Source organism: Aythya fuligula, chromosome 1 (genome assembly GCF_009819795.1).
Source record: "Aythya fuligula isolate bAytFul2 chromosome 1, bAytFul2.pri, whole genome shotgun sequence".
Taxonomy (NCBI): Eukaryota; Metazoa; Chordata; class Aves; order Anseriformes; family Anatidae; genus Aythya; species Aythya fuligula.
The window spans coordinates 74,688,628-74,701,409 of record NC_045559.1 but is presented as its reverse complement, the minus strand read 5'-3'; the positions used below and the strand labels follow the sequence as shown (position 1 = coordinate 74,701,409).

The following is a 12,782-nucleotide window of genomic DNA, read 5'->3' as shown; positions in this document are numbered from 1 at the left end:
ATAGTTGTAACTCACAGAGGGCACTCTACAAAATTACATTAATGCTAAAACAATTATATGTGTCAAGTGATACATTTCCAGGTTTTGTTCTCATTGCTTTCACAATTTTTACTGTTCCAAATGTCAGTAGGTATATGCTCTCTGAGAAATACAGAACTGGATTCCAGACTGACAGATGGGACCTTCAAGCTGTTGTTCAGATCCACAGAAATGTGTCACCTCACAATTAATACATATGCAACTTACTTTTGCAATGTGTAACATTAGTGGAGCCATCAAAATCTGTACTTGTGTTCCCAGGGCAGGTGATGCAGTAATTTTGGCCAAACTCGGGTTGGTATGTTCCTACAGGGCATCGGATACATCTGTGTGTTGTGGAGTTGTAGTAGTGTCCAGGAGAACAATGAACTGCAAAGTATGAGACATATTATTTTCAGAAAGTAACAATCTTCAGTGCAGACAGCTTCCTTCTACCCTGGACATACTGCATGATTCCATACTGAAATATACTTACTAGGCCATAAAAGGCAAAAAAGACATCAGCTCACTCTATTTCTAATTACAAAGGACCTTCTAACTAGAATCCTGTTCTGAAGACTACAGCTAAATCTTCATGAACTAGTAACGCATGCTACATATGTCTTCCACTGTATTTAATACAGTGGTTTCTAATGAGTATATAACAAATGGAAGCTGATACATATTGCCTCAATGACAAAAATGTCTTTCACAATAGCAAGAGAGAAGTTTCCATTATGTATGTTTGCCAGGATCAGCATGTAATTCAAATAACTAAGCCAAAGTACATTTAGGCAGATTCCTTCTTCACTGGAGGCTGTCATCATTGTGCACACATGTTGCATACTTACAGTTTGTGTCCAGCCCATTTGTAAAGAACTCTCAACTTCATATAATTTCTATAGTGTTTAGTTTTTCTAATTTGGTAAATAAAAATAGGCAACATGGGAAGACCAAAGCATTCTGATGCAAGTTGATTTCTTGCCATGCAGTGATGCTGATTTACTTTCCAGTTGCAGTGCTGACGCAATATGTGCCTGTGGTAAATTCCAAAGAATACCATAAAGCCAGCTCAGTCTCCACAATCCCAGGAGATCATGCCTAAATTTACAGATTTCTTGATTTAATCACACAGAGTGTTGCTACATGCAATGACTATGTTTGTTTTGGAGACTCAAAGTCCCTTCATACTGAAACTTACAAACAAAAGGGCAAGCAGCAGGAAAATGAATCATAGAAAGATTTGAAATTCACCTTTGGTTTCACAGTCTTGAAAGGAAACAGCACCTTCATACTTGGTAACCAGCCCTCCACCACAAGGAAAGCAGAGGGTCCTTCCTGGTTCAGGCTGATACGTACCAAGAGGACAGATTCTACAAGGTTTAAAACCATCTGAAGAATAGTGTCCAGGAGAACACTGCCCTAGAAATTGAAAATGATCATCTGTATTAGTGAGACTACTTTTCTGGACAAAGTATAAATACAGTTCATAGTTAGCAACGTTTTCTTTTCCCTAAAAATGTATCATCAAGACAGCTGCAGATCAAATGTTAATCTTACCTACTGAGTTTGTATTGCTCCTGTAATTGCTTCTTAAAAACAGGGCCAGGAAATAGAATTATTCTTTTAATAAACTCTTTGCTTTTTTTTTTTCCTTGTTGTTGTTGTTTGTTTGTTTTATTATCATTTACTTATTAATAAGGGCTCTATTAAGATGTTGATACTTTGCACTTGCACAGACTCTTTCATCTGAGAATTTTCAAAGTGCTCTGTAGGAAAAAAATGAATCTTTGCATCATAATTATGACCAAGTCATTGTTTTTTATATCTCTATGTTATAGATATGGAAATAGTACATCATGGCATTTGCCAAACTGGATGGGAACAGTCTGGAAACTTGCCTGTGAGAATAGCTGACACCAGTAGCTTTTTAGTTAGCTGTGAAAACTATTGTTTCTCAGAAGCTCTTCTGCCAGAAAATGTCAGTTTATGAAAAGCAAGGCACTTTGTGGAGGTACCTACTGACAGCTACAAGGTAGTTTCAAAACTTGCTCTCCGGGCAATTTCTGATAGGTGTTTCTTTGGCTTGGTTCTTGCTAGCTTGAGTAGTTTACTCCTCGACAACATACCTGTGAATCAGGATGTCAAGTTTTTCAGGATGATGGCATTAGTACATATCTTTACACCACCCCAGCCTGGGAGATAAGTATGTTGAGATGTGTTAGGTGTTTCCTGAGGTTGCCTAATGATGATACTTTATAATTTAACTTCCCTAAGAACTGAACAGCAAACGGAAACAACTGACCAGAAGGTTTTGAGAGCCCTGGGTGGGGTTGGGGTCTCTTACCAACCCTGACACTGGGAAATGTTGAGGACCTGCAGCATCTTGGGTAATTGGTGCTCAGGATGAACAAGAACTCCTGAGCAAATGTAAAGTTCAAGTTCTGTCCCCACAAAAGTCAAACTTATGTTCAACAGTGGGACCAGGATCTCTGGGGTTTAGTTTCACGCCCATTCCAGCTGGCTTGGAATATGACTGTACAAGTTGGCTGCTGTGACACAGACCTCTGAGACATGTTATAAGATTGCTAATTTGAAGGCAATTCTGCTATTCTTTTTGTAGCAAAACTGATGGACCTGGTCTAGTCCAAGTGGTCACTGGACTTTAACATGAAGGCAGTTAATGAAGAATGGTTATGGATCTGGATTTCAGTGATTTCAGTGTGAAAATTAAGAACTTGTGAAATGTGGCTTACAGACATCCTTTTAAAGAGAAGGTGTTTAATACTGCTAAATACCTGCTGCTTTCAGCACTAATATGTCTCAGTCCTTACCTGGAGATGTATATAGAAATGAGCTAAGTTGTTTCCTTCATGCCTTTTGTATTGCAATTGCCTACAAAATGTATCTGATCTGTTTTCTGTGAAAAATGCTCCAAATGAACAGCTTCCTAATCAAGTTTTGGGCTTCTGTCTACACAGATCACATTTAGGTTAGGTATCAAACCATCTTTTTCACTTGCAGCTACAACAGGGTTCTATTACAGCCACTTAAAGTCTCTTACAAGCTTGCATGTGCTTCACCTGTAGATGAGGATTTCAGTCATAGGCTATTTGTTACTACAAAGGCTTTACTGCTCCAGAAGAGACAAGAAAACACTATTAATTACAGGTGGTGAGGTTTCTAACAATGACAATGTTCATCAAAACAAATTATTTCATTATATATACTGAAACATTTTATACTGTTGATAAAATCTTTAACAGGGAGATTCATGAAGTCCAAAGGATATCCTCTTGCAACTTTCAGAGAAAGAGAAAATGGGACAGTTGATCAGAGAAAAAGACCTATGATCTGACAACAAATATTTTGAGACAAATCCACTCTGAAAAAAATAACCAGAAAGCTTTCTTTCTGTTGTGCAGAACAAAAATTTAAATGCAAGCCTTGCCAATTGTGACGCAAAACAGTCTTTTCCTGCTAGTTGTTGCACTGCTCTGGTTAGTATACTATATCAAACATTTCTAAACTCAGACTGTATTTTGTTAATCTATTCTTGTTGGATTTTGGCTAAGTAAAGTCAACATAATTAAGATGCATGGGCATTTCAAGATTTTTCCAGTGATAGTTCCTTCATGCAGGGTATCAGGAAAATCTACCATATGTTTGGCTTGAGACACTAGAGTTTTTATTCAGTGGATGGGGAAAATGGCTATTTCTCAAGTGTCATTCATTGTGCATTCACCCTAGATATCCTTGAAACAAGCATTAATGTAAATTACATGAATGAGTTTTAAAGTTAGAACTTGCAAAGCAGATAGGAAGATTTCTTTCAAAGTCAAATAATATATCTGCTATAAACTAGATTTTGCTCATCTGTAGTGAAATAAGGTAGAGAAAATAATTAACAGGGATGTGTTAAAAACACACATATTTATACTGATCAAGTTACAGTAGCAGCATTTACAATACAAACTGAATATCACAGCTCCTTTCTGAAACCAGGGATTATCATCATTAAAATCTAATCTATATATCATGAAGTTGAGTCAGAGATGCTACGTCACTTGCCAAGAGCTACACTGAATTTATGCAGCATTGAAACTTGTAGTCATTAGCTTTAAGCCCAGGTACAGATCCTTGCAGCACACTATCTCAAAATTGTGATTGCTGCCAATTAGACTGGGTAAACTACATCCCATGCAAAACATTAAATCAGGAGGTTCATTAAACTTGCCAATAACAGCCCAAAGTAATCTATCCCTTTGGCTCACACTATACCTGATGAGTCCTTACAAGTCGAGGTATGTCTGTCCAGATTCCATACCTGACTTGAAGCAAGGCAGTTTTCTTGGCTTGTTCATTTCCATACCATAACTCACATTGTAGCAGCAGGTCCCATCTTCGTGTTGGCAATGCCAGCATGTCAGCAGATGGAACAAGCCAAAACATTTTGTGTATTGCTTGTAAGAGGACAGAGATATCTTCTGTTACCTTTACAAGACAGAAATGTGGAAGGCTCTCCCTTCTTTTAGCCTCCATGCCTCACAGGCTGTGTGGCAACACCTAATCCTCTTATAACCAAATTAAACTTGCCTCCACATTCTGACACATTCCGGGCGCCCGCTACTCCCTGTCCATCGTTACTTGGGCAAGGCTCACAGGTAAGTTGACCTTCTGTGTCTTGGTATGTTCCTGGTGAGCAAGGAATGCACTGATTATGTTCTCCGCTATAAAAGGTGCCCATGCTGCAGGTAACTGAGAAAAGAAAAGGGGAATCTGCATAAGGACTTTAATTTTGATCATATCATTTGCCTTTACTGCAAACATTTAGAGAAGATGAGTCTCTTTGGCCTCGGTATTATTAGTGGCACTTTTGCGTATGTTAGGCAGGATCCTTACCCGCTATAAACAGGCCAATCTAGGATCTGTGGTCTAGCTCAATTTATATCAGTGCAAGGTCCTTCTATTGCTTAAGCTATCAAATGATGTTGTTCTATGCTGAAGCGCTATCAGACATATGTTGTTAATAAAGCTGATGCAGTCTGAAAATAGTATACTGTAGTTAAATTAAGACAGAGTTTTATAATGTATGGGAAATTATGTGATTTTTTTTTGTTTATACTAGGTATATTTATGTATTGGTTTTATGGAAGAAGATAACAGAAAAATTTGTCTCCTGTAATCAGTTCTAGAGATTACTCTGAGGGCACTGTATCCCATGTAATATTTTCTTTCTTGACACTCAAATAGCCCAATTAGTAGGCATTATATATGTATGTATGTATGTATATATATATATATATATATGAATCCACATACTCTTCTTATGGCAACAGGACACATAATTGTATTAAATGTTTTTCTCTGCTTGATATAGGTAATTAAAATGTATGGGTTTGTAGACACTAACACCAACAGTCTTTCAATAATAGCTTCTAAGTTCCAGCATGATGAAAATAGCCTCTGAAACAATTCATTAGAGGTACCTATCAAATCTGCATTTAACTCCTCCTTTTTGCTTGTAAATGACTTGGTGCCTGAAAGCAGCTGGAAAAACAGATATGCTGATTTTGAAAATATGATTCTAAGCAATTAAAAAGATTGTGCTGCTGGGAGTTATCATTAATAGTTTTTTGTTAGCACCTTGGCTCTAGAGCCTGGTAACCTGGGAAAAAGCTTAAAGAAATTAGGTATTTTACAAAAAGTTAAACAGATTTTTATAGATATTTTTTTAATTGGATTTCTTGAGTGTTAAACATAAATATATCCATGGGTCATAGATTGTCAGGTCAGGTGATGATGAGAGAGACAATACCAAACTAAACACACAGCACCTAGGCAAACATAATTTTATAGTTTTACAGAACTGTATTTTCATTAGATGCTGGGAGCAAGTGGGAAATAATTACCAAGAGAGGCTTGTGGCAGGCCTTGATATATATCAACTGACAGTGTATGTATGTACATGCTTATTTTGTTTTCCTGCAATCATTTAATGAATTCTCCTCTGATACCTTAAGAACCTCAATGATCTATGGACATACACCAAGTAGTATTAATCTAAATCATCTGTTATCTCATATTTCCTGCCTGACTCGCTAGGAACAAATTAATTTGGGGTTGCTTGTTTTTTGGGGAATGGCTGAACAGAGCTGTTGTGACTTACCACATTTTCCATCCTGCAGCACTTGCCCTGTACTGCAAGCTTCGTGCCCTTCAGTAGCTTTAGCTGGCTTCTGAGCCACTTCATATTCTGTCCCAGAAAACTGAATGTAAAATTGCTGTTTATTAATAGATTTCCTCAATGTTTTGATTGCAGTTTGCAGCTTCTGCTCCATCCTTTTCCGAACACAGTCAATGTTACAGGTGTCTAGATGGGAAATGATAAGAAAACTAGAAGCAATTGAGATTCATGCTTAAAAAGAGGAGCTTAACAAAAACCTTAGCCTACATTGTACCATGACACCTCTGTTTGCTTCATTGTCTTTTCCACATTAACTGTAGAAGCAGATCACTGTATTCAAAATCAGGCCTTTTACAGGGGATATCAAGTAGTACACTGTGATCTATAAAACTGAGCTTCTTGGCCTGTAAGTGTACACTGAGTGCTGATCTTCTCTCCATCATTAAGAAATTTGGTTATACTGAGTGCACAAGGGAGAGGAGAGGGCTACAGAAGTCACCAGTCTAACCAGCATAATCAAGCTGGCACTGTGTGACAATGCTGCGCTGTGCTGTACTGAGCAGCAGTGACCGGTGCTTTGTGCACTGTTACAGGAATGGTGCATTTCCCACTGTGTTGTATTTCCAGATATGTGTTCCAGTTGACATCACTATTATTTCTGAATTTTCTCAGCCAATCCTTTACTCAGTTGATTAGGAATTCTCCCCACTTCCCTGACTAAAATATGTACGTGACACAAAGAAAGGTACTTTCTGGCACAGTAACTTTGAACCACTTGGCTAGCAAGATACCCCTCAGAGGTTAAGAAACCTGCCTTTGAGTACTGGCATGTTTATAGAATTCAACCCACATTTTCTTTGGCTGGATTTTATGGCATAATATTTCACCTCATGAATAACTTGAAGCAATTATTTTTCTTCCCGAAGTTTGTTATGAAAACATGAATTTACCAAATGTGTAGTAAAAATGTTTGATTCCCAACAACTTACATTTTGGAGGATATTTTTAGTGTCAGCATTACAAAACTTCTAGTTAATCTTTACATTCTCTGTGCATCAATTAACACTTCTGTTGCCTGAAGAAATCACAGTAAATTGAAATACAAAACTTAACTCCAGGCTTCGAGGGACTTTTGCTGCAATCTTTGCTCCTTTATTCTATAATTTCATACCTGACTCCTTTCAATTAAATGTTGGAAACTGAGTTTGGAAAAGCTGTTGAATGAGGCTTGTATTAAAAGTTTTGCATGGCAGCTGGATGAAGATTCAAAATCAAAAAGATTCTAACATGCAGAGGAACTGAATTATGGTTTCTCTCCTTAGACAGAGGTCTTTCACAAACCTGAGACTTCTTCCGACTTCATCTCCACTTCAAACTCTGCAGTGATATGGGACACTTCTTTTGATGGTGACTTGCGGCCCCGGCGCTTTTTCTTGGAGGAATCACACTTGAGATTCACAAATGTCACATGGCAGTTGTCTGTACAAGGGAATTGACCTCCTTTGTGTGAGAGAAGCAACACAGAAAAGAAATCGAGTAGCAAAGTAGCAAGTGACAGTCTAATAAGCAGTATCTCAGCTGGATTATCATGGTTTCATAACATTTCACATGCAGTTAGACGCCTTTGCTGTGCAATTTTTGGTTTGCTCATTTTGCTGGTGACTGCAGGAGGCAAAAGTATAGTGTAGTAGTGCTCAGCTGTGTAGTAGTAACTTTAATTTTGTCTTTTTTTCTGTGCAAGGATTAGGAAGTTCTTTACGGAGAGTAGTTAAAATCAGTTATATACAGTCATTGTATGCTTAAACCAAGCAAGAGAGTAAGTTTTCATACATTCATGAGAGCAGCAGGCCTGAGACTAGACCATAGCAAGCATGGGCATCAAGAAACAATTGTGACAGCTTTTTCAGCAATGAAAATCACCAGATATCAAAAGGCTTGAAAACCTTTTGATTAGGAGGATTTGAAAATATATTAAAAGGTTTGAACAGAATGATAAGTCACAAGCCAGAGGAACTTAATGCATTCTTCAGTTATGTGTTACTGACAAGAACAAAGGCCACAGTCCATCGAGACACAATCATGTAAGGATCCTTTCCCTATATAAATAAGTTTATGTGAAAAACATCCTTTTTGATAAGTGATATTTGGAATATATTTGGAATTTTGATAAATTCCAACTCAGGGAGAAACTTCTAGCCCCAAACCACCAGAAGGATTGCATTTTGAGTGTGCAGATTTATGACATAATCTGTTAGACCCAGAAGTTCAGGCATGTAACAGATACACAGCAAAGAGAGCAAAGGACAAGGAAATGCATCCAAGAAGTGTATTCCTATAGTGATGGTATGGACAAAAAAAAAAAAAAGATAATCTATAACTTTAAAAATGAGTCCAATAGCCACATGTTATTAGAAGACAATACATAACAACAAGGTAAGCATCTTAAGAAGTGAGACTTGCTTCAAGCAAATACTTGGAAAATTAGGAAACTAGAAAGATAAATGTTTAGATTGCATGATAAAGATAAAATACATGTCTAAATTAAAAAAAATAAAATCTTTAAGCCATTAACATTTTTTGGGCTACCTATTTTTACTCTTATCTGTTCATGATTCATACAACTTCTTACTAGCAAAAGTGATATGACAGATTCACAAGAGAGAATGTGTCACCACTAGACATTTTCTGTAAGCTGATAAGCTCTTCTAAGTAACAATATGAGCTGTTTCAGTTATACTGATGTTGTGTAATAAAATCCAGAAAATTCCAAGTTAATATTATATTTAAATGAAATTAAAATATTTTAACTGCTGTGGAAATGTGCAGCAAAAATACCAAGATACCAATACCAATCACTTAATTTCCTCTATTATATATCAAAATAAATGTCATGATGATCTGTCAAAAATGTATCAGTTTTATAATCCTTTTTAACTTTAAAAGTGAAGTTAAAAACTAGTAATAATAAAGATTTAAAAATAAATTTTCAAACAGCACAACTACTCACTCCAATATCACAAGTGGTCTAAGGCTGTGTAACATCAGATTTTGATTATAACTTTGCTGCATAGGAGTTGTCTTGCTTATGCAATGAGATATTAATCCAGCACAAAGCAAATAATAGCTTTCACTAGTGTATTTTTTTTAATAAACCTAACTTGGAAAAAATAAACTGAAAATATTTCATGCAAGTTGGTCATAACTTTTTGTGTCAAGATTTTTCTTTTTCATCTTTACAAATGCCAGAAAAAGAATCAGCTTAATTCCAAATTTGTATAGTTTTTGATGAAGACCTTTCAAAGCAACTGGTGACATTTCAGCACTGCCAGATCCAGGTCCAAACCCATGATACTGTTCAGCTAAAGCGTGAAACTTGACTTGATCTTAAATTCAGAAAGTATTACTTTTTTCTGTCTGCAGTGTGAAATCAAATTACATGAACAAGCAAACAAACAAGCAAAAAATGAGAATGCTGCTTATGTGCTGGAAGAAACAACATACCTAAAACAGCTTGCTTCCCAGTATCTTTTGTTTTTTCTTTGCTGCGAGGCCGTAAATGACACTTTGCATCTTTAATTTTAAAACGAGCTTTCTGCTTGATTGGAGGGGCTAAGGAATCTGTTGATGTAAAATATAAAAGCTATTGTTTGTGATGCAGATGAAACAAAATCTAAAACTTATTTTTGAAAACAGACTCAAAAGTCTTCTTGCAACATAGAAAAAAGGCAGCCACCTTGTCCAAAAGGATACATTTCCTTAAGTTTATTTTTTCCCCATAAACACTTACTCTTGAGCCCATAAAGATCAATGAATTTGCTAGTATTGCTAGTATTGCATACACTCTGCACATACCCTTCCCCTCCAGCAAACCTGCATATCTTGGTGGACTTTGGGTGAATTTGTCTCTTATTATGAGAAAAGTTAACTTTTACCATTTTTTCCTGGCTCTAACTGTGACTTCCTATGTTACTTGGCTGTAGTTCTACCCTTGTTAATGCTAGCCAGTAATAAGAATGATAGTGAAGTTATGCTGTTAACAACTGAAAACCATCCAAAGGAAATGTCTCTACTTGACCATGGTCTATGGCTTGCTAGGTTTATTCTTCAGCTTTAGATCCAAGCCAGTCATGACTTTAAAGGCTCCAAGCACGCGCTGCTTAGAAATGCAGCTGCTGCCTGACCTTCTCGCAAATGCTGTGGTGGAAAAGGCTAGGCATGACCTGTCACCTGTCTGCTGCTGTGGGCTGCCCTCTGCAGTCAGAGCAAGCGGAGGGTGGTTGCAGGTTAAGTGCCATGGTGTGGGTCTCTCCTTCCCTGGGAGGTAACCTGCCCCTGTGGCACAGGCAGACAGATCTGCTGCTCTGTTAACTCATTTCACAGCATCGTAATTCCTAATACATTCCAAATATATAAGAAATACATGGTTAGAGGACAGGCAAATTGCAGAGAAGCATAGCAAGTAATGACACAAAGTGAGCCGGGATACTATTTCATCTGCTTCTAAGTTTGCCAGACTTCAATCATTTGAGCTGAATCTTTTTATTTATTTATTTATTTTATTTTATGCTGGTTATCAGTTTTAAGACCAATTTTGAAATGTCTCTGCAAAATAATGCAGCTATTTCCGTGAACAAGATGAATGACACAGAATGTGATCATAAAATTCCCATAACCTTTTTTATCAGGAATGCCAAGAGCCTCAGTGCTTCTAAGCAAGGTCTTTGTAGCTGAGGACTGACCCCACTGCAGTCTGCTGCTGCTGCACTTGTGCTGGCCCCCTTGCATCAATTCCAATTCTGTGAAGAGCTGGCATTTTGATGTGCTTATTATTGCCTTGCTGGACTATGGAAAGTAAATTACACTAGACACTCATCTTCATTGAGTATAAATCAAACCTCCACTGCTACTATATTGACCTACAAACACGATGTGGCACTGCAGGGCAGCTAAGCACTCTCCAGCCCTAGAAGAGAGGCTGTGAAAAAGCAAGTGTGCGTGTGTTGAAACACAGGCTACCTTAAATCTGGCCTTGTGTAACTTTAGTTGTGCATCTTGCAGCTCAGGGAACTTCCGTTGCCCTTCCTCTAGAGGTCATGGCCCAGGTGAACAGGAGAGCACATACCTGCACAGCTGGGAAGGGTGGCATTGCGTTTCTGTTGAGCCTTGCCTTGCTGGACAGGAACACCACAGCTCAGCGTGTAGCTGTTCTCCGAATCTGCAAGGCACAATGCAGAGTCAACACGCATGGCAACAGCCTCACAAAACACCTGCTCCACTTGTCACTCCCAGCACTAATATACTACACTCAAGCAAACTTCTTAATATTGCTAAATAAAGAGACATTTAAAGTGCTGAACTGGCTGAAATAGCTTGCCAAAGCCTACTGCTTCAATGTTGACTAGAAATTTTGTTTCTTGCAACACAGAAACTTTACATTTCATAAACAGTTTAGCATGAGGTTAGCTGTAAATTAGATAATTCCATGGTGCACAAGTAGGAAATATTTTACTGTGTTTGTCTGTGGTACAGTCCTTGTGCTTTGATCGTCTCTGTAATTTAAAAAGTAAACCATGTACTTTAGTAATAATGTTAGCTTCAGACCAAGAGAACTTATTGGCAGAAACAAAAACAACATACTTAGAACCATAAAAGGGTTTATATACTGCACAGATAAAACTGTGTATTGATGCATACAAATTAGGTAAATGCATGGGTAATCTCTGTTAAATTGAAAATAAAGTGTGAACAGCTCTACAGCATATAATGCCAGTACTAACACGAAAAGTAGAGACAGTCTTGTGGAAAATAATCCTGTGTCAGGATGAGAACATCCATAAAAAAGTAATCTTAACCCCTAGCTCCCTTGCCCTGCAAAACTGTGTAGATGAAAATTACCTGTAGCAAATGATATAGAAAAGAGGAGGGAAAAAAAAAAAAAAAAAAAAAAAGGATGCCTGAGTTTCTATAACATTCAGCTGAACTACTGCCAAAAAAAATTATTAAAACCCAGCAACTGAAACAACTGAAGTGAAGGATTTTTCCATACAATCTCCAGAGACAGATTTAGTCATATTCATTTTGTATGAGACCGTAAGACAGCTTTTAAGCGGTTGCTAGGCCATCCATTGCTCTGCAGTGTCCCTGGATGAACTGATGGCATTTTTATACTACTGTGGTATGAGAGCTCGGGCTGCCACAGCATTAAATTGCTCAGTGTCCCAGTGCTCCTCTCCTGCCCCTGCTTCATGCTGTGCTCTGTCAGAGGAACCCATCCACTTAATGATTTGTTTCTGCTCCTGCTCAGTCACACAATTGCAGGTTATTTCAGGACATGATGCAGAGTCCACCTTTTTAAGAAGATGCCTGGATAGGCTCAGGGGTCTCTATTTACAGTGAGTAACATGATATCTAAAATTATCAGGGAAATCAACTGTTCAGTTTTTCTTCCACTTTTGACTGAGCAATTTATTTTTTTTTTCTTTTGCACCATGTTGGTTACGGTAGTTACATCTCAGTTTTTGGGGAGAATTTCATTCTTTTTTTTCCTTCAAACGACACCTCAATTAAACAACTAAGG

At 37.6% G+C, this 12,782-nt stretch overlaps 1 protein-coding gene across 2 annotated transcripts in view; it reads right to left on the bottom strand.

Moving 5' to 3' along the window:
• Positions 1-12,782, bottom strand: part of SCUBE1 (signal peptide, CUB domain and EGF like domain containing 1) — a 213,261-nt gene that overhangs the window by 7,922 nt on the left and 192,557 nt on the right. For both annotated transcript variants that reach the window (XM_032204498.1, XM_032204508.1), the window contains 7 exons: positions 11,328-11,420; positions 9,707-9,823; positions 7,547-7,705; positions 6,188-6,391; positions 4,615-4,776; positions 1,273-1,440; positions 247-408 (listed from right to left, as the gene is read on the bottom strand). In XM_032204498.1, the coding sequence (XP_032060389.1) occupies positions 247-408; positions 1,273-1,440; positions 4,615-4,776; positions 6,188-6,391; positions 7,547-7,705; positions 9,707-9,823; positions 11,328-11,420 (1,065 nt within the window). The remainder of the gene's footprint in view (positions 1-246; positions 409-1,272; positions 1,441-4,614; positions 4,777-6,187; positions 6,392-7,546; positions 7,706-9,706; positions 9,824-11,327; positions 11,421-12,782) is intronic.